Below are 23,800 nucleotides of genomic sequence, written 5' to 3' on the forward strand. Positions count from 1 at the left end.
TTGCAATTTTTGCTATGGCTCTGAATCGATGGTCTCTGAACTTCAACTTTCTTACTATGGCACTAAGATCCCTAACCTGATCAGTTTCTTCTAGCATAATCTCTCTGGAAGGAGCTATACTGGAGGAAGTAGGGGGAGACAAGAGATCTGGGGATGATGATTGATAGAAACCTGAAATTTAGGGGACATATTGCAAAGATGGCGAAGGTAACACAGAGGATTGCTGCAATAATGAGAAGGACACTGACCTGCAGAGATAAAAGGGTTATCATTCCATTGTATAAGACTCTGATCAGACCACACTTAGACTATTGTTCTCAGATTTGGTCCCAAGGATTTGAAGGGGATAAATTAACTGCGGAAAAGGTACAAAGGCGGATAACAAAGATGGTTTCTGGACTTTACAATGTTAGTTATGAGGATCGGCTGAGGGAATGTGGACTGAAGAGTTTGATGGATAGAAGAAGGAGAGGTGATACGATTGAGACTTTTAAACTGTTGAGAGGTGGTTGCAGGGTTGACACTGGGGAGTTCTTTCACTTGGTTGAACAGTGGGAAGGAGTGATGACAAGGGACCATCCCTGGAAGTTGCGAAAGGAAACTGTGAGCAAAAGGGTGAGGAGTGGTTTCTTTGCATGGAGGATAGTTGAACCATGGAATGCATTGCCTGATAGAGTGGTAAGAGAGAGAATGGTCAATGAGTTTAAGGAGTGGTATGATGGACTTTGTGTTTCCTAGGAGGGATCTCCCTCGATGAGTCTTGATAAGACTGTGTTTCTTAGGAAGGACCTCCCACGATGAGTCTTTTGACTCCATGGAGGCCTGAAAAATAATAATAATCTCACCAATATAATATGACATTGGATATCTCATTCACGTTACACCAGACTACATAGCTTTACATTTATTAACAATGAAATGATCACCATTTTCACATACCCACAATACCTTTTTTGCAAGCATATCACCTGCATTCCTGATTATGCAAGCTGTGTCACTGAAATCTTCTCTGATGTCATTAATGTAAAGATGCATAACAATGGACCAAGGGACGATCTCTGCGATATAACACTGGTCACTTTAAATCTTGCAGACTAACATTCCCACATACTACTTTTAGATAATAGTTTATAATCTAGTAGTTTATAACCCAATCCCATATTCTCTAATTTATGCAAGTTTTTCATGTACCCTGTCAAAAGCTTTAGCAATTCCACAAGTATCAGTGTATCCATTCCCTTTTTCCAACTCAACAGCAACTTTGTTATAGAATGCAAGCAAGTTGCTTAAACATGACCTCCCCTTGTAAATAATTCATGCTGTTCATTGCAAAGTATAGATTCTCTGTCAACCCATTTTTACATAGGAGTTCTAATGTTTCCAAAATCTTCACTAGTTCAGAGATATTGATAATGTCAATAGTTGGAATCAGTCTTTGCACTGCCCTTACGTAATGGGATTATCATATCTTCTTTCCACTCCTTTGAATCTTTCCTGCTCTGAGGCTCAAATTATAAGCCTGGTCAGTGGAACAGCCAGTTAAGCTGAATACTCTTTTAGCATCTGAGTTGATATTCCAAGCTCTAGTACCTCCGTACCTCCTCCTCCTTATACACCTGAGTTTCTTCAAGAAAAGAAGTAGCACTGAGCTCGATGTTGATAAGCTTGATAGTTGGCATCAGTCATTTTGCTAAAAGCTACCCAATTGGTGGGTAACTTTTAGCAAAATGAGCACTCAGTTGCATAATCTCTTCTGCATCTGCTACATGGATAACATCGACCCTGATTTCCATAAATTAAGGGGGCAAACAGAACTGCAACTCATTTGAGGGGGGGGGGATCTAAAAATCATCTAAAAAAATTCAGTGTAAAAATTGACACTGAATCTGGTTATTGTATACAAATCATGGCATTGTCAGCAACATACGCAAATAAGCCATGGCATAGCATAAAAGCAAGCATTTTGAAATGGTTTTCCATTTGGCGTCTTGAGAGATGGAGAGAGAGAGAGAGAGAGAGAGATGACATTTCATGATAGCAAAATTCTTGGACATTCAAGACATCGTTTAACTGATGAATTCAGTGAGCCAACATAAGACTAAAGGCCAGGCAGAGGTAACCAGATGGCTGCACATGCGAGTTATTCTGTGGTTTACAGACTGTGGAACCAATTCCAACACAAAGATACAGTGAAGGAAGGTCACGGGCTACAACCACAATAGGTGACCCATATCTCCAATTATCTTCTTGTCGAAACAGGAGTGCTACATCTACCCTGAATCAGCTCCATTTTTAGCTGATTTAAGGAGTCTAAGGATAGTTGTGATCTGCATGTTAGTCACATCTGGTTGGTCATAGTAGTACTAAATTGCCCATTTGTAGATAGTACAGATTCGTCCACCTACGAACTAGCCAAAGTGATCTCTCATATTACTGGCAACACCACCTCACATAAAAAACTCAACCTACTTCAAGTCCAGTATGTAGACCACTTCAACACAGACCTAATGGTCAATTTTAATGTCTCCTCCTTATCCACAAATGTCCCACTTAAAGACACCTCATGAACTCAGTTATTTTATTTAACAAGGGAAATTCTACAAATAAATAGAGGGCACAGCTATGGGCTCCTCTCTTTCTCTCCCCCCCCCCAGCAAATTTTTTTATAAATATATTAAAATAACTCCATAAATTATGACCCCCCCCCAACATACTATTTGTCCACATGGCCTGAACATTTTAAACACTTTCCTTTTCCATTTGAACAGACAATATCCAAAGGATCCAACTCACAATAGAAAGTAATAACAGCCAACCCTTCCCAGACACCTTAGTTACAAGACAACTAGATGGATCTTTGGCCTTCACCATAGAAAACCTTCATATGCAGGTAAACATATTGAGGAGGAGAGAACGATTTCAGCTTTGTGTTCGCCCGGTTCGGATCCGTCAAACGTGTGCAAAGATGTATATGTAGACCAGAGTCTACATGTATAAGGCATTAGAGAAGAATAGAGATCTGCAAGTTGTCCAACTGTGTCAGGCAAACTGCAGACAAGCCTATACAAAAGAACAAGAAGGTAGATTATGTCTGTACATGAATGCTATGAGTATCAGAAACAAAGGGGTAGAGTTTGTTGCCTTAGTCAATATGTTGCAACCTCAGATTGTAAGTATTGGTGACCTGGCTATCAGAATCAGACCTACTAACTGGTATCGAGTGTCAAGGGTACAGTATTTTTAGGAAGGAGAGAGAGAGAGAGGATAAGAGAGGAGGAAGTGTGCTGCTAACGATATCGGATGACTCGAATCCAGTTAGAGTTGAGACCTATGATTGTAGTTCTACTACTAACAACATTTCATGTGGCAATGAGTGAGTTTGAAACCATCTGGTGCAAGGTGGAACCTAACAAGATCAATTACATAGTAGGGTGTTGTTAGAGACCTAGTGGATTGGTTGCTAGTGATGAAGAAATGCAACACCAAATAGAAAAGATTGCCACTATTTATTTATTTGTACTGGATCCTATATTCTCATGCTCTATAGCTTAATAAACTTATTTGTTTAACGACTGCACCAGTTAGACTATGTACTTGAGTACATGAGTACAAGATAAGATTTTTAACTCAAGACAAAGCAGATATTGTTAGCATTCCTTACTTATGTTAATCTTCACCTTTAATTAGTCGTGGCTTAAGTATTGATCACTTAAACTTTATCTTATACGGGTTCGAAATTTTTAGGATAGTGCATTGACAGAATCAGTCCAATGTGTTGTTCACAAACCATTTAATTAAATCAAAAGGCATTATTTACACAGTTTGACTCACATTAACATATACATGCAATTACATTACAAATTTTTCTTTGTTATTTTCAATTCTTCCTAATTTAAACTTAGTTCTAATTTTCTTCCTTTAAAGCTAATTCACAACCTATAATATCCTGCCAGCCATATATACACAAACTAACAATAAAGTGATATATAGATAATGTAAACTGACATTGAATTAAGCTTATCTTGAGTAAGCTTAATTCAATATCAGTTTACATTATCTTATTGTACTCACAGACACTTGATGTACATTTCTTGTTTGGAATTATCACATACATAAGTACTTACAATTCTTGTTCAGTGTGCCTTTTACATGAATCTTTTGTTCACACGTACATACATACTCTCTCTATTTCCCACCAAATTTCTTCTTTGTCTGAGCTGATTTTATTCCATGCCCTATAGGACTCTTAATATGGTGGCAATGTGCAGCTCTTTCCTTTTGATTACCGACAATGGACCTCATGTGGCAGTGGACCCAGGTAAAAGATTCAGACACACTAAGTCTTAAGATGCTTCTCTTTCGATTACTGACAATGGACCTCACATGGCAGCAGACCAAGTAAGAGAAGGTGAAAAACCTTAAGACAAAATTCTTCTTGACAATTTGGCTTATAAAGGCCTGGACTTCTGTTATACACATGCGGGCGTCTCTCAAAACTTCCATACATGGTCACGTATTGACTTCTGATCATAATGACATAGTACTTAGTGCGTCTTTTGAGATTGCCATATATGGACACGAGTTAATAGCATTATGTAATGACGTCATACACTACATTATTTTAACAAAGCTCACAGTTAAGTTATTACAAATAAAAGATTATTATAGACAAAATTAACATTTCAAGTGCAATGCGTGAAGAATAATTGTTGTTAATTTAATATTGCAAATTGTAAGGTTATGCACTTCTAGATGAAAAGATTACATACATACTCTATATCACAGTGATGTACCAGACTTGGAGTTAATGTTGGATAAAGAGTTGAAGTTCAGGAGCATATTACAAAAGTTGACAAAATGGCTCGAAGGATTACTTTGATAATAAAAAACATGTTAACAAATAAAGATAGGAGTTATTATCTCTCTTTATAAAGCTATGATTTGGCCCATTCTTGACTACTTGCACAAATTTGGTCACCAGTACATGTGCTATGAGATATGCCGTTCGACTGCATGCACATTAATAGAAAAGCATGTGTAGAGTTTTGGGTTACAAAGTTTAGCTGATAGGTAAAAAAGAGGGGACGTGAAATCTTATAAGTTAAAGGATTCTATAAGATTCCATCACATCCCCTCTTTTCTATCTATCTATGACAAATAGAGAGAGAACTAGGGGGTCACCCTTGAAGCTGTGTAAGCACGTATTTAGTGAGGGTGTGTAGACTAGATTTTCTTGGAAAATGGTGGGTGAGTGGAATGGATTGCTAGAAGTAGCTGTAAATGCCATAACAATGAATAAGTTTAAAGAGGGATTGTGATAGGTATTATGCATATAAAGGCTAGTGTGGGTCTCCATGAAGATACTCATATAATAATAATGTTATGAAGTTGAATTAAAGAGAAGGCAGATGACCAGTAGCATGCCAGAAGGCTCTGTACCTGGGTCACAGCTGTTTAATTTGCTTATTAATGATCTTAGGACTGCTTTGGGAGAGGGGATATCCAATTTGCTGATCAGTATATATTGGAAGAGATATCGTTAATAGATTATGTAGAGATCCTGCAGGATGATCTAAACAGACTGATAGGTTGGTCAAAGGATAATGGCTATCAATAAATGGAATTGCACTGCAAGAAACTGATGAGACAAAGGATTTTGTTTTCTTTTTTTAATGGGACTTCCACTTGAAAACATATACCTATAGTACTGTGGTTGAGCTAAGGATTTTTTTTTGCTCTGTTTTTATTATTATATTTTTTGTATTTTTATATATTTATTATTATTATTGTTATTTTTATATTTAATGGTTTGGTGGACAGAACTGAAGTTCAGAGAACATACTGCAAAAGTAACCAAAATATCTTAAATATTACTTGGATGTTAAATACACAAACGTGGATAAGGAAATTATTTCTCTTTATAAAGCCTTATAAGACTTTGATTATAACCACATCTGTACCTGGGCCAGGTGCAGTTTAATTTACATATTAATGGCCTAAGGAATGATTGGGAGGGGCATCCAATTTGCATCCAAGAAACTGATGAGAAAAGGATTTTTTTTTTAATGTGACTTCCACCTAAAAACATAAAATCTACAGTACCTTAGTACTGTGGGTGAGCTAAGGATTTTCTGTTTTATTTTTCCCCACATTTAGGGAGTTTGGCAGAAAGCTGAAGTTCAGAAAACATATTGCAAACATAACCAAAATATCTCAAATATTACTCAGATGTTAAACATATAAACATGGATAGGGAAGTTATTTCTCTTTATAAAGACTTATAAGGCTTTGATATCACCACATCTGAACCACTGTACCCAGATTTGGTTGCCTAAATTTCATGGAGATGGGGAAGTAGTGGAGAGGATTCACTGAGTGGATAAAATGATGAATGGTTTATGTGATTCTCTTCATGAGAACAGACAAAGGTTTGTAGGTTTGTGGGTTACAAAGTTTAGGTGATAAAGAGAAAAGGGGGGGGGTAAACATTTACAAAAGGAGTTTTACAGTGTAGACGTTAAAGAAAGTATCTAATACATGACTGGATGGGAGAGAACAAGCCAAACCTGGAAGTTGTGTAAGAATGTGGTTAGCAAGGGTTTAAAGACTAAATTTTTTGCTTAAAGAGTGGTAATTTCGAGTGGAATAGATTGCCAAAGGCAGCCATGAATGCTTTGTCAGTGAAGAAATTTAGAGACAGGTGATAGGCACTGAATCAATAATCGTTAGTGTAGCCTTCCCATGATGAGTTCTTGGACTCCATGGAGAATTATCCAAATTATCAATTCCAAGTGAAAAAACAAGCGACTGTGTGATGTGAAAAAAAGATACAATATACAGAATATATGAAAATATATATATCAGCAGAAATCATCATAAAGTAGTCTTCAATTATTACTCAAATGTTAAAGATGGGTGTCCAGCTAAAGACCATCAATAATATTCACTTGAGACTCACTAATAGAAAAAAACAAAAGCTTTTGGCAATGCAGTAACAGTCAGTTCTACTTCAGAATTCCACAAGGTAAAATAATTTACTGTTAGGTATAATGAAGTAAAAATTCAAAAGGAATGAGTCAAAAATTATTTATTTATTTTTTATTTTTGCATTAAATGAACATATACACTATGAAATATCTTCAAAATGCAAAAGCAACTATAGCAATCTAAAGGTCTCTGGTTTGATTCCAGAACTTTTTTTTCCCCATGAACAGTTTTTATTTGCATAGATCTGGTCCTAGTTCTTCGTGGATGAAGTGAAGAAGATCCAGTAGCAAGTGACCAAGATAACGAAGTCTATGGAATGCTCCTTATGAAGAGTAGAATGAAGATTTGCGAGTGCAAAGATGAAGAGGAACAATGAAAAAGAAACAAGTTATTAATGGGATTTTATAGGATTGCAAAGAAGAAACTTTGTAGTACATGACAAGAAAGGAGAAAATACAAGAGGTCAACCCTGGAAATTGTGTAAGAATGTGGTTAACAAGAATTCAGGAACACTAAATTCTGTTGATTGGAGAGTGGTCAGCAGCAGACTGAGATGCTAAAGTAAGTCATGAGTGTTATGTCAGTGAATGAGTTTAAGAAGTATGATAAATGCATGAATAATGGTTAGAGAGCGAGTCTTTCCACCCAGGAGATGTCTAAGAAATATTAAAAATAACAGATCAGTCCTAAAAAATAAAGTGAATCTTCCAACAACAAAGCAAGGCAGCACTCAAATGCTGTATGCACTTAAAAAAATGACCATTTTGTCTATTTGAGAGAACTACAACACTGGTTGTAAAAAATACTTAGGAACCTTGATAATAGCAGATAATGCAAGTCATGAAGACTTCTATTTTAATATTTTCATATGGGCCATACATTATTAATACCCAAATAGATAATGCCCATATATTATGCAGTAAGAATTTCAACTCTTGCTTACTGATTAATTTTGAAATACTTCCACTACATGGAAATTAGTACACGTAAATGTCAACTGCTCACATGCGCATCCCCACTTGTTCTAGGCAACTATTTAAGAAAGCTGCTGGTCAGTAATTGTCAATAGTGTTGATCACAATAGGAAAAAAAAAGGATCTTTCGGAGTTCGATAAAGGGCTTATTGTGGGTACCTACGATTTTGAAAACATCATAGCTGACCAGTTTCTCAAAAGATGAGATATCAGTGGAAATATAATCCACATTGCTTGTCTAAGAGGTATAACTGTGGTCCTAAGACAGTCTGTCAGGGACGAGATTACTGTCATCGGAAAAGGCCTGTATAGGCAAACAGGCAATCATACTTATTGATGACTCATCTCTTACCAACTCACTCCCCCCACTTTCGTAGACAATCGGTCTCTGCACTATGTGTATTCTACAAATATTTCCATGGAAAATGTTCATCTGAAATAGCATCAATAATTCCCCCACTTAGTACTAAGCACGTTGGAACACATGCAGCTGCTGCTCAACATCCATTCACAGTGCACCTTGAAACCCACAGAACAAATTTCTCCTCCTCCTCCATCCCTGCAATATGGAGCAGTCCCCCCCCATGATGCATTTCCCAAGGAATACAATATACAGACCTTTAAATCAAATGTTAACAAGTACTTTCTTACCCAACCCACCACCTATACACGGCACAAATGTGCTATAGGTTGATTAACCAACTTCTCGTGTATGGGCTCAACATTAAAAAAACTTCCTATGTGCAGCAAAGGACTGAAATATTTAATGAAGTTTGTTCCTGACCCATATCTGACTGAATTATGCACAAGGAATTGATCAGTACTGGCAGTCGCATGCCAATACTGGAAAAGTCGGAAAGACTGTCTGGTGTCAGGAACACCATGATTGGAGACCGAAAAACTGGAAAAAAGTCATATGGTCCAGTGAGTCAGGATACACTCTGTTCTGTACCAATGGGAAGCAGAGAGTTTGGTGGGTGCGCCATTAAATAATAAACCCAGCTTGCCTTGTAAACACAACTCAAGGTACTAGAGGTTGTGTCATGATGTGGGGTATGGTCTGTTGATATAGAGCCAGTCCTCTGATACTGCTTGAAGGTCAGATGTCCTCCAAGGAATATCCAAACATTGTTGCTGATCAAGTCCATCCTGCAATGTTAATTTTTTATCCAGCAGGTGATAGTTGTTTCACAGACAACAATGCTACTGTTCATCAAGAATTGTTCAACAGTGGCTTGGTGAGCATGACAGCAACTTCCACCATTTTCTCTGACCACCACAATGCCTGGATCTGAATCCCATTGAGAATGTAGATCTGAGAGCAAACTCCTCTTTCATCAAACCTGAGCCAGTAAAAAGGTCTCTCAGTGTCATGTTTCACTTTTCTCTTGACAAAGAAACAACTTCGGTAATGAATCTAAGATTAACAAAAAAAGTTATTTAAAAGTTGAAGATATTTATTCTATAACTGAGTGAGTTCAGAAAAACAGCACTTACTAGAATGGTACAAATCACCTATACCATCTACTACTATTAATAATAATAATATTATTATTATTATTATTATACCCTCCATGGAGTCGACAGACTCATCGTGAGAGGTTCATTCAACTGACAACATATTTATCATATAATGGTAAATATCATAGCCAGCATTCCAAACTCCTGATATTGTCTTAGTCACTCATCTCTGGACTCTCTCCAATGTCTCCACATCACATTGAAAACCAGGTGACCAGATCTGAGCACATTAGTCTACGTGTGGTCTGACCAGTTCATTATACAGTGGCACAACCACTTCCTTATCCTTGCATGTTAGAGTACTTCTTATCATAGCAGCACTACAATGAGCAATCTTTGCAACACTAGCAATATGCCCTCTAAACTTCAGTCTACTTTCAACCATCACTCCCAAATATCTGATCTCATCCATTTCCTGCAGTATGGCACCATTGATATAGTACACAGCCTTATACTTCTGCGCTCCAAAATGCAACACCTTGCACTTATTGATATTAAAACTACAACCCCACTCTTTTGTCCAAGTAAAAAGTCTATTCAAATCTTCCTGAAGAGATTCAGCATCAGAAGTGCTACTTATAATTCTTCCCAACTTTGCATCATCAGCAAATAACTGAAGATACCCAGTCATGATATCCACATGATATATCGTTTGCAAACAAGTTAAAAGGGGCCCAAGAACAAAACCCTGGGGGTCATGCCACTGGTTACCTTTTTTGAGACCCTGCTCCATCATACACAACCTACTCGTATCATGCAGAGAGCCAATCTCTGATCCATCTAACCAATATACTATCTATTCCCATCCTCTGCAGCTTGTACATCAACTTATCATGTGGTAATCTATCAAATGCTTTTGCAAAGTCTAAGAATATCACTGTATATGATTCTCCCTTATCTAACACACCTGTCACCCTATCATAAAATGCAAGTAAATTACTAAAACAGGACCTACCTTTTACAAATCCATGCTGACCATCATAAAGAATGCCATGCCCATTAACCCAATTCTGTATTCTATTCCTTACCAATCTCTCCAACACCTTGACCACAACTACAGTTATACAGACTGGCCTATAGTTGTAGACTTCTGTCTTAGAACCATGCTTGTGGAGTGGTACTATTTTGCCTTCTTTCCACTCCCTTAGGAACCCAAGACTTTCATTAAATAACAAGGTCAAGGACATAACCAACTGTGGTGCATATTCCTTAAGAATACGTGGTGATATGTCATCCGTTCCCACAGCCTTATTCACATCTAGCGCAACCAATATCTGATACACCTCTGTTTCTTTCACTTGCAATTCTCCTAATACTTGCCTCTCATCTATATATTGTACCAGATCATTTATACCAGTATGATATACACTGATAAAGTGCTCGTTCAATAATTCCAATATATATTCAAAATGTTTTATTAAAGATGAATATACAATTCAAGAATGATTGCCACAGACAACTACAATATATGGCTCCAATGCAAATGATTAAAAGTCCCTCAAAATAATCTTGGGCTGAAACCCAAAAGCAATGCCTTGCTAATCATTAAGCTCATTGATGATTAGCAAAACATTAGCAAATCACCCTTAGCATGATTTAAATAGATGTTATCAGAAGCACAAAAATTTAGTCCTTTTCATATGCAAAATGAGAAGAAAATGATTATTGAATAACCACCCAAAAAAAATTAAAAATTTTGATAGGTGCATGCCAGTGAGCAAAGCCAAGTAAAACCATTACAGATGATACAAAATGATAAAGAACTTATAGAGCCCAAAAGAATAGCCTAGACAGCTGTATAAAACAAACTACTTGATAGAATGACTTGCAATTTCATATGGATGCTCATGACAGATGTCCGTGCGGTTAGCCTAGTGGCTCTGCGCTTCCCAACCATATGCCTGGGGAAGGAGTGTCCTAGGTTCGATTCCCGTCAGAGACATGAGGAGCTGAAGGATCTTTCTCAGCCATAGCCAAGTTAGCAAGTCTTGGGTATGGACAGTAGGTTTTTTTTTCGCCACTTTATCTGGGGTTTTTCATTCCGCAAGCAGGCAAACCGGCCCCGTGAACACACAGGGATACAGCCAAGAATACTTCGAGGCATAGGAGTGACCATTCTATCCTTGTATTTCGATTACGAAATCCAAGCATGCTTGGATTAAAGCCACTGGGATAGGATAGCTTATGACAGATGTACCAACTTAGAAGAAAAAAAAATCTTGCCGATCGTGTTGCCATCTCTGATCGAGGCCGAGAACTTTTCAGACCACCCTCGTAGGTGTTACCAAAACAAAGACAAAAACAGATGAGATCTTTTTTAAGCAACAAATACAAGAAGTTATATTCAGGAAATAACAATCAGAGAAAAGGAGCAGCTGTAGTATTCAACACTAAATAAGAGTATAATCTTCTTGAGTGGCAGGTAATATCAAGTAGAGTGATGTGGCCAAATATCAGAATGGGGAACTGGAAAATGAGACTTATCTGTGTCTATGATCTCACAGAAGGTTCTAATAAAAAAAAGAAATGGAGGAATTTTTTTAGACATTAGAGAAGTCAATTGAAACAATGAAAAAGGAAAAGTTGGTCCTTGTAGTAAATCTAAACAGCAGAGCAGGAAATGATTACCAGACCTATAGAAATATTTTAGGAAAATCTGGAAAAAAGAACAAAGCTAATAATAATGGTAAGTGCCTGCTGGATTTCTGTTCAGGACATGGATTAATTATTACTGACACTATGTTCCAACATAAAAATGTGCACAAATTCATATGGAGAGAAAAAGCAAGAAATAAGAAGTCTCACTGACTATGTTATAGTTGATAACAATGTTTTCCTGCACGTTCAGGACAGAGAAATATACAGAGAATTTGAAATAAGTGATCACTATTTAGTTTTGAGCAGGATAAAATTGAATTTCATACTGAAAAGAAGAGTGCAAGAAATTTTTAAATAAATCACAGTTGAGCAGAGGCGAACCGTAGACTCAAATATAAGCACATTCAAGAAAAAATGAGTTTGAAAATAACAACCACACCTTGGAGATTCAATGGTAAACTCTAAAGTAAATATTGATTGATGCAGCCAAAGAAGAATATGGTGAGGTTGTAAGGATAGAAAAATCAAAACTCCATGGTGGACTCAGGAAGTTAAAAAGGCAGTCAAGGAAATGAAGAAAGTATATGAAAGGTTCCTGGCAAGTCAGCTTGTGCTCTTAGAGAATGCAGATAAAAATGAAAGCAAAACACCGTGTAAAACAAAAGTAGTGAGGGAAAATTTGGGTAAGAACAAAGAAAAGAAATATCAGGAAGATGGCAAAATATTCTAAAGGCTATTGAAAAAGCTTAGAAATAGAATTTAGAGATGATAAAGGTGCCATAAAATCTGAAAATAAAGATATTATAGATATCTGGAGTAATTACTTCAAAAGACTGCTGATGAAAGATGAAACAAGCAGTGTCAACACAGTGGTAGAAAACACCCAGGAGGAATGTACTCAGGAATACATATACATACTAGAAGTAGAAAGTCATCAAAAGCCTGAAATACTCAAATGTCGAGTTATAAAAATTTTACATTGGCTGCACTGCAAAATTCAGAAGGCTTGGTCAGATGGTTAAATTCCAGCTGATTGGAGTAGAGCTCTAATATTATCCATTTATAAAAAGGAAAATAAAACAATGTGATAATTAGAGGTATTTCCCCACTGAGTGTTCCTGGTAAGATTTATGCAAGTATACTCGGGAAATTACTAAGAAAATTTGTGGAAAGTAAGCTTGGTGAGGAACTCGAATACAAAGATTTCTATTTAAGTTTCGTAGATGAATCTTGAAAAGGTATATAACAAGGTGTCAAGAGGAAGGAAAGCTCTTGAAAATGCCCAAGTTATATGGTGTAAATGGGACACTATAACAAGCAGTACATAGTCTCTATTTAAACTGCAAGTCAGCAGTTAGAATTGTAGGAGGTGCATCACGATGTATAATAAAGCTCTCAACAAAACCAACAGTTTGGTTGTGCTATGTTGATGATGTGTTTGCTATTTGGTCACAATAATCCCTTTTTAGATACACAAGTGACATGACTTCCTAATGGCTCGTTATTCTTCTCTATCTACAGAAAACCCACTCATAATGGTAGGTATTTACACAAACAATCACACCAACCTTTCCAACAGTATGGCATCCCCCAAACTCTTACACACTGAGACAGAGCTACTTGTTCAAATGACAGTCCTTGAAACCAAGCTTAGGATGCTTTGCAACACCTTTTTTAGCCAATGGCTAAATAGATAAAATGTTATATGCACCCCCCTCCAATCCCTCCTACAACCAACACACAGGATCACAGCAAAACTATTCCCATTACATATGTTAAGAGTCCATCAGAAAAAAATAGCCAAAATTCTCTACAAATACAATCTCCATGCCACTTTCAAACTTCTCATTCAACTACAGATTGACTACATCCTCTTGAACATCTGGGAGTGCATAAAGTTCTTTGTACCTACAAGTCAGTCTACTTTGGACAGACTTGTAGATCAGTTAACATATGGCCTTGAAGAACATAAAAAAATCACATCCAAGATCATCTGTATGGCAAGATGCTCTGGATACTTCTTCACATAGGATCAGATGAAGAAAAACAGCTTTATTACACAGAATTAGTTACAGGTTTCAGAGGCTATTCATAAAATCATGAAGCACTCTTCCAACCTCAACAAGTATGGTTGCACTAATTTACCAAAGATCTGGGAGACAATCATTTTAAGACCTAACAGCCAGAATTCTTAGTTATCTGACCCATAAGGATATTAGGTGTCAGTTACTATTTAAATTGTTTCAACAATTACTTGGTTTAATTCTGTGTGCCTGTCACAGTTTCATTGTGCTGTGATGATGCAGGGGAAAAAACCAGTGAAATATTTAGTGAGTTTAATGAATGAATTCTTTTCCTCTTGATGTTAGTTATACTGTTAAGCTTTATTATGGATAAAACAACACCTTAACTCTTTCTGTATGAATACAAGAAGATGGTTTGATGTTAAATCAGATGTATGACAGGGGGGCACATTATCAATATGGATTACTTACGAAAGAAATTGGTATTAAATCTGATATCGAAATTGGCAATGTTAATCTTAGCACTTTACTTTATGCAAATGATGCTACACTTCTGAATAAATCCAGTACAAGTATGCAACATTCCCTGACTAAACTGAATAACTGTTGTAATAAATTTGGTATGAAAATCAGCAATAAAAGATAAAAACAATGAAAGTAGCAGAAATATTGAAAAATATGAACTGTATCTTGAATGGAACCTATAGAAGTAAAACATTTCAGCTATTTAGACACAAATTTTAATGAAGATGGCAAATATGGAAATAGACAGCAGAATTATAAAAGCTGGTATGGTAGGAAGTCAACTGAATAATATGGAATAAGAAAGAAATTAGTCAAAACACTAAATTAGCTGTATACAAGACAGTGTTTAAACCAATTTTAACTTATGGATTTGAGAGCTGGGTTAGAAATAATACACTTGATCAAAGATTAGAGACCACAAATATGAGAGTTCTGAGATAGATTAGTGGAATGAACAGGTGGCATAAATGGCAGGTATTAAAAATGAAGATATTAGGCAAGAACTTGCCATTGTTAGCATTCAAGAATGTGTTCTTCTTTGAGTGCCATCTCCTATCGGAGGTCGGCGACCACCTTGGCAAATTTTGAGCGATTCTCAGCTATTCTGAGCAGTCTCTCAGAGTTCATACCAGTCCACTGTCTGATATCTGCCAGCCAAGATTTTCTTCGTCTTCCTTGTCCTCTTCTTCCATTTATCTTCCCTTTTATAATCAATTGAAGTATCTTATATTTTTCATTACAAAGTAGGTGACCGAGATATGCAGTTTTCGTTCTTTTTATGGTATCTAAAAGTTCACGTGATTTCCCCATTTGTTCCAGTACTTCCTGATTGGACGTTTTTGCTGTCCATGGGATTTTTAACATTCGTCTGTATAACCACATCTCAAAGGCTTCAAGTCTTTTTATTGATGTTGTCTTCAAGGGCCAAGTTTCTGCACCGTACAGCAGTACAGACCGTACATAGCATTTAACCATGCGTACTCTAAGTTCTAAGTTTAAACTGCAGTTACACAGTGTTGATTTCATCAAGAGAAAATTTTTTCTTGCCATTTCAATTCTAACTTTTATTTCCATTTCTGGATTGCAATCTTCATTTAACATCCGAGATATTTAAACTTTGCCACTCTTTCTATTTGTTTCCTATTTAAAGAAAGTGCTAAATTAAGAATTGGTTTCTTACTTATGACCATGAATTTAGTTTTGGTGATATTTATTTTTAATCCCATTTTTTCACTCTCTGCATTTATTAGTTCCAAAAGATTATGAAGATCCTGAATATTGTCAGCCAGAAGAGCTGTATCATCGGCATATCGGATGTTACTGATGATTTCACCATTTACACTAATCCCTTCCTTTCTTCCTTCCAAGACTTTTTGAAATATGGCTTCTGAGTAGATGTTAAAAAGAAGAGGTGATAGCACACATCCTTGCCTTACTCCTCGTTTGATGTTAATTGAGTCTGTAATAATGTCATCAACTTGAACAGATGCCTTTTGGTTCCAATATAAGTTTTCAATGATCCTGATGTCTTTACCATCTAATCCAATTCTTTTTAATAGTACAATCATTTTAGCATGTTGGACTTTGTCAAATGCTTTCTCGAAGTTGATGAAGCAAATGAATATTACCTTGTTTTGGTCAATACATTTTTGAAATAAGATCTGAGAACAGAAAATGGCCTCTCTTGTTCCCAAGCCGTTTCTAAAGCCAAATTGGGTATCACTGATGGTGTCTTCACATTTTCTGTATATTCTTTTTTGAATTATTTTCAGAAACATTTTGAGAACGTGACTCATTAGGCTGATCATTCTATAGTCATGACAAGTTTTCGCATTTACTAGGAATGTGTTAACAGAGCTAATCTCAGATGGTATGGCACTTAAACCAAATGGGAGAGGAAAGATTAGCAAAACAAGTGCTCTTTGGCAGGTTGGCAAGAAAAGACCCAGAGGAAGACCAAGATATAGGTGGATTGATACAGTAAAAAGTGCTTTAGAAGACAGAAATATAAAATCTCATTATATTAGAATCTTGACAGATAACAGATTTGGAGGAAAATTGCTGATCAGAAGTTAGTAAGAGTGCAACTTTTTCATGTAGTACTCTCATTATATTCTGTACATCCTCTGAGGGTATATATCATGAATTAGATAATGATGCTACAGGACTTTATCTAGAAATTTTAACTCATTTTTTATAGTAAGTGAATTCTATAATGTCTACAATCAAGGGTTGACTGTATATCAGTAAAAATAGATAAACAGATTCAAACACTTTTCCAGCACTGAAAGAAAGAAAAAACAAATCTTTTAAAGTGTAAATCATAAAATCCCTGAAAGAAAATTCAAGTCTGCCTGCACGATGTAGTTGATCATGCCGCATAACTGCATTACCACAAATCATCACCACACAGGTCTGCTGGTTAGCGTATCCACTCTCCAGCCAAAAGGCTGTGGGTTCAAATCCTGCCATGGGCACGGATGTTTGTGATTGTCTGTGGAAATACTAGTGGAGGTGGTGGGAGGTAGATGATGTTCGTGGAGACACTGTTGTAGAGTAGGTGACCTCCCTCGATGAGTCTATGGACTCCCTGGAGGTGTCACATAATAATACTCTTGCTTTCTCTCTCTTTATCCAACAATAGACGGCACCAATTAGGACTTTAGTCCCTGTGTTGTCTGCTACAATTTTCCCACTGTTACAGAAAACTGCTGCTGTTCATGTACTGTGACAAACTGTTTTTGTGCTCTGAAGATGGATATAATCTCACCTCATTTCCCCCCCACCTTTTACCTTGCGGTGTCGAGGGTTTATTAATCATCAGACCTCAACCATTCACAGGATAAGGTGATCAGCCCTATGCCTCGGTGTATCCTATGTCCGCAGTGGTGTTGAGTTCTCAAGGTCAGTTTGCCTGCTTTGCTGGATGACCCCCCCCCCCAGATAAACTGGGAGAAAAACCCTACTGTCCATGGCCAAGACCGGCTAACTTGGCTATGGCTGAGGAAGATCCTTCAGTTCCTCACATCTCCGAAGGGAATCAAACCTAGGACGCTCCTTCCCCAGGCATATGGTTGGAAAGCACATGGCCAATAGGCTAGCCATGCAGGCTGGATATAATACCAGTGAAATATCAGCAAATAAGTTAAATATTAACTATCCACTATTTCACTAAAACAAATTATGTTCCCTACAAGTTACTTAGATGTAGTTGCAGTAACTACATCTAAGATGAAACAAATTTTTTTTTTCTCCACTCGTAAATATAAATTTTTTTATCATGTACAATTTCAATCTCTCACAAATATAAAATTTCACTGAAACTGCTCAATTTTAAATCAGCAAATGAAATATCCTAATCACAAGCAAGATCAGACTTTTTCATCTTGGGCCGACTTACACCTCTGGCCTTTCCTGGTACAAACACATCACATACATAGCAGCCCCCCACCCCAGCTTCCTTTTCTACTCCAAACCCTACTTTTATACAGCTGTTAATTCTATATAAATCCGAAATCTTCTAGACTTCTTGATCGACAAAAGTTGACTTTTCTCCGAGACTCACTCCACAGATAGTCAATGATAATTATCAAAAAAAAAAAAAAAAAACTAAAAATCATAATAGAATAAAATAAAAATCATAATAGAATAAAATTTACATAATTTCAAAAATACTACATTGAAATGATTTTCAGATTAAAAAAACTACTTATGTGAAACCCTAAAGAATTAGTTTTCTAATGAATGCTTTACATAATAGAGAATTCAAAGAATTTACTACAGTTTTTTGTTTTATTAAAAAAACAATTCTGAATTTAAAAATGAGCAGACTTAACTGAAATTTACCTGTGAGTGCCTTTTTAAAATTTGCAGTTCTTTTGGACTAGTTCTTGTACAAACAGCACAAGTTAAAGTATATTCAAACTGCAACATATTAAATCAAGATTAAACATTTAATGTTTATGCAGAATCATTTGAAAATGGCAGTAATTAATAAATTGTTTATAATACTTTCTGAGACAAAGGTAAAGAATTTACTACAAGCAATTCATGAAAAACTTTGAAATGCAATTACTGTATAAGAAATATAATAGTTTACATATCAACAAATAATTAAATGGATTGTTATAAAAAACTTGGAAAATATACAGAACTTATGCAATGCAAATATCACTGTAGATACCATAACAGTAGGAGATTTCTTCCCCACTGTCTAACATTAGCACATTAAATTAATCAATTTTGTAGTTTGCCCTCTTGAAATACTTCTTACATTCTAGGTTAAGAAGTATTTTAAGTTGATGGTAGCGCTATAGTCGCTGAAGAACGGGGCAGTGGATTTGAGCTAAAAAAAAAAGTGTTTTTAATCAGTGTATAGTATGACTTCTGTCGTGAATTGTGCTACATTTTTTTTCCGTAATACAAGTGTCCTTCAGTGGTGCTGCTTCTGAAGTTTAGTTGTTGTTTATATTGTGTTATTTTCTTCCACCACTTCCCTTCCACAACAGATGCATCTGTGGTAGAAGAGAAGATAAGTTTTCGTTATTCAGTTATTTAATATAGTTAAATATAGTTTATACTTATAGTATTGAGCAAGTAAATTAGCTTACAGTAGAGTGTTTAGTTGTAGTAGTTCATTCCTTGGCACTATTTGAATGATGGTAGCAGCTGCGGTTCCAATTACAAATGACATGTCACCAAGTCCTCCCCCATTTAAGGACTATATTTTGTGTAACATACTACAGGAATTTGTGGCATGTGGTACTTGTGGCACGTATGCATCCCGGCAGTTGGATATGTAGTGGGTGAGAGAAGGGGAGTACATATGCTCAAAATGTAAGCAATGGGAAGAACTTAGTGAGTTAGATATTATCATAACAGACCTAGTTGCATCAGGAACAGGAGAATCTCAACCTAAAGAGATGAGTAGTGTGACAGAGGGTGAGAATAATGAGCAAAATATGAATGAAAAAATAAGAGTGGGGAGTGTGGAAAGTTTGAATGATTGTGAAATTTTCGGAGATGGTCTCAATTGAAAGGACGAATAGCGAGCAAGAGTGGCTAACTTGCAGAGAGAGAGATGAGCTGAAAGAGGAGGTGGAATGTCTCAGGAATGAGATGATAAGTGTGAAAGATGAGATTAGGTGAATGGAAGAGATGAATGCAAGGCGAATCAGAGCAGGAGTGAGAGAGATATGGGAATGATAGAAGAGGAGAGAATAGAAAGAGTAGAAAAGAGGGAATGAGAAGAATACAAGGGAGTACTGGAACCAGGTAGAGAGTGATGCCAGGTAAGTAGGAGAACACAGAGAGAAAGGATTAGAGGAGAGAGAGTGAGGGATACAGGTAAGCAATCAAGGAATAGAGTGGTAAGAGGTGTGATGTATGGAGAGTCGATGACTCAGGGTGTGCAAGATAGGATGCCAGAGGAGTGTTTGCCTGGAGGAACGATAGAAAGGCAATTAGTGGCTAGGGCAATTAAGCAGGGTGAAAGGGTGGATGAGATGATTGTGATGGTGGGCACGAATGACTTGAGAGGCAGTGTAAATTGGGTGGTGAGAGATCTGAGATTCATGCTTGAGGTGGAACCAAAGAAAATGCAGAGAGGAAAGATTTTGTGTGTGTGTGTTACCCAGTTATGATAATGACGAGCTGAGCAGAAGAGCAGTAATAATGAATAGCATAACAGCCAGAATGTGTCAGAGGATTTGAATATGTAGATGCTTGGAGGGCATTTGAGGAAGAAAGGAACTGTATGCGAGAGACCACTTACATTTGAATGAGGAAGGACATAGGCATCTGGAGAGATCTCTGTTTTCTGAACGAGTCAGTGTGTCAATGCAGGGAAACTAGAATTCCCAGGGTGGATGGTAGCAGGGGGGTGTGTGTGGCCTCTTGTGGGAATGGGTGATTGGGGGAAGGGGGGGGAAATGACATCAGGTAATGCTGAGTCCAGTGGAGTCTGGAGGGGATAACAATAGATATAGAAGCAGTGACATTTTTATGCTTTATACTAATGCCAGGAATATCCAGAATAAAGGAGATGAATTGGTGGGCACTGATAGCATCAGCCTGGCCAAAGATTATTGAGATCTCCGAGACATGGTTGACAGAAGATGATATAATAACAGGAACAGAGGTAGCAGGATACAGCATTTTTCGGCAAGATAACAAGGGAAAACGTGGAGGAGGAGTACTGCTTATGATAAGTGATGACTTATGTCTTCTAAGAGTGGAGGCTTTTGAAGGCAGTGACACTAATGGTTTTGAAAGCATATGGTGAGAGGTAGAGGCGGGCAAGACAGGATATTTAGTGGGGTGTTGCTACAATCCAAGGAGCACAGAGAGTGGGGAGCAGGAGATATTTAAGCAGTTGAGCTTGGCAGGTGCAAGAAGAATGACTGTTATGGGAGATTATAACATTTTAACTACAGCGGTATAAGTTGGAAAGAGGGAAATGCATGTAGTAATAGGGTAATGGAATTTCTAGAATTCTTGAGAGAAAAATGAATTATTCAACATTTAATAGAGAGAACAAGCGGTTCAAGAGTTTTGGATTTGGTCTTAGCATCAAAAGAGCTGACAATAAGTGAGATGACATCCCCCCCCCCCGCATCCCCAGTTGGAGAGAGAGGAGAGAGTGACCATATGGCTTTGACTTGGAAGATGAATAGACATGCAGGAGTATTAAAGGGAATGTATATGGAATTATAAGGCAGGTGATTATAATAGTCTTAGATATCAACTTGGGGAGTTCCATGGAATGCAGAATTGGAAGGCGAGGATATCATTAGTGCTTAGGAAATTGTGAAGGAATGTTTGTCAGCAGCAATAGTAAGCTGTATTGCGAGTGAAGAAGAGGACATAATTTGGTGTAAAGCAGATGACAAACAATATCAAACAGAAACTGCAAGTGAAAAAGAGGTTATGGAACAGAGATATAAAGAGAGGAGTGGAGAGCAGATGCATGAGGAATATAAGACTCAGGCCAAGAGAGTGACTAGTATGGTGAGAAATGCAAAACAGGAATATGAGAAGAGATTGGCACCAAGATCCAAAGAAAATCCTAAGGAATTTTTTAGCTATGTGACCAGTAGGAGGAGAAATGATTATGGAAGAATGATATTGTGGGATAAAAATGGGAATAGAGTGAGTGAGTGATGCAGAGGACAATGGACTTCAATCTCATCATTCTTGTGACTTTTGTTTATGGAAATAATCCTAACCTTTTTTCTGTTGTTTTAAAACAGATGAAGCACAGAAGCATAATCCAATCTATCTTGCTTTACCTTTAAGTATACCACCATGATTGCTATAGGAATAATGTGTGGTGGGTTTCTGTGTCCTATTAGAGGATGGACATATATATGTGAATAACATTTATATCTAATGTAACTATGAGAGAATCCTCATCCCTTGTCACAAACATCACCTTTATTGTTATTTTATTCTTTCTTCTGAGGAACCTCTCTGCCATGAAGACACACCATATTTGAATAATAGTAAGTCGTCATCATCATCAAATTTCTGATATCTACCTTCAAGGAATGTCTAGGCTATTATGATAGTGCTATAGGATAATTTTACATTATTACAAATGTCTCATCAACAATCTTTTCTCCAAATTAGTCTGTTATCTGCCAGTACTCCAATCTTATCAAATCTTACATTTCAATCTTCTAAGGAACTTCTAACTACATCAACCAATCCAGACATAAAATTTCTAGCATCAAACATTTGTTTTGCTATCTTTTTTTTTAATTCTGCTTACGTGACTATATCATCTGAGATCAGCTATGCTCACACACTCATGAATGCTAACAATATCAAATTCTTTTATATCTTCATTTTTTATATGATTCTGCCATTAATGCCAGATTCTGCCAGCCTGGTTGGCTGAGTGGTTAGTGTATCTGCTTTCCAGTCAAAAGGCGGGTTCGAATCCCAGCATGGGCTTGGATGTTTGCGATTGTCTGTGAAAATACTAGTGGTGGTGGGCAGTAGATGATGTTGGTGTAGTCGTGGTTCATTGTAGTTGGATTGTGGAGATAGAGAGTTGAGTATATGCCCTCCCTCAATGAGTCTTTTGACTCCCTGGAGGTGTCAAGTAATAATAATTAATGATATCTGTTCACTTTCCTAATATTTCTCAGAACTCTCAAATCTGTGGTAGCTCGTCTGATCAAGTATTTTATTTCTAACATAGTTCTAAAATCCAAAGTTAAAACTGGTTTAAGCACTGTCCATATAACTTCTTTCCATAATTCAATCTGGCCTTCCCCAGTATGGCTGTCACTCTCCTGACTTACTCTTTATACTACTCCAGAGCTCTGACTTCACTCTTTTTCATGATATCAGCAACTTGTGTTTCGACTACAGTTTCTCTTAACTGGTAATTAATTTACGGAATTAACAACGCATATGAAGTATTTTAATTAAAGATAACTTTAATGAATCACTTCTATATTTCGGCAATGTCACATTGCCATCTTCAGGAACATAAAGATATGGTATGTGCACTAAGGAACTAACAAAGCAAATGAGGAAGAAAGTAAGAAACTACTTTTGTTCCTAAAGTCCTAATGGTGCCCTCTTGCGGGCTAATTTGGTAGTCTTGGCAGTTGGGCTGAAGTTCTCATAATGAAAGTCTCCCAAATTTGGGGCAGTTTCATGCACCCAAATTTGTTGAGGTTAGGAACGTTTTTTAGAGCTGCTGAAGATTCTTTGAATAATCTTTCGTATTTAAACTTGCTGCGATGGATTATTTTTGTTTTCTTCCAACGAATTTTATGATGGGTATCTAAGGCATGGTCTGCCAACCCAGAGCGGCTGTACTGGTGAAAACGGATGTAGTCTTGGTGTTCTGAAATCCTGATATTTGTTGTTCTGCCTGTTCGACCAAAGTAGGACAATTTGCAGCTGCAAGGGACCTGGTATACACCAGGTAGGTCTAGGGGAAGTGGTTGGTCTTTGGTAGAGCAGATAAGAGATGCCAACTTTTTATATGGTCTGTAACAGGAAGTAAGGTCATATTTTTTGAGGATATTAGTTATTTTTTCAGAGGTGCCCTGGATGTAGGGGATAGTGATAGACTTGGTGTAGTCTTTATTGTGGAGGGGGGGAGGGGAGTTGTGGTTTATAGGTTTTAGTATTTTTTGGATTTTTTTGGGG

General features: G+C 37.0%; 1 protein-coding gene across 1 annotated transcript in view; it reads right to left on the reverse strand.

Annotated features, from left to right (window-relative positions):
* Positions 1-23,800, reverse strand: part of LOC150105847 (uncharacterized protein KIAA0930 homolog) — a 132,974-nt gene that overhangs the window by 65,545 nt on the left and 43,629 nt on the right. The window contains exon 5 of the mRNA XM_090394577.1: positions 18,476-18,553. Within this exon, the coding sequence (XP_090250703.1) occupies positions 18,476-18,553 (78 nt within the window). The remainder of the gene's footprint in view (positions 1-18,475; positions 18,554-23,800) is intronic.

This window comes from Typopeltis vanoorti, chromosome 6, assembly GCF_054136105.1.
Source record: "Typopeltis vanoorti isolate ZY-2024b chromosome 6, IOZ_Tvanoo_1.0, whole genome shotgun sequence".
Taxonomy (NCBI): Eukaryota; Metazoa; Arthropoda; class Arachnida; order Uropygi; family Thelyphonidae; genus Typopeltis; species Typopeltis vanoorti.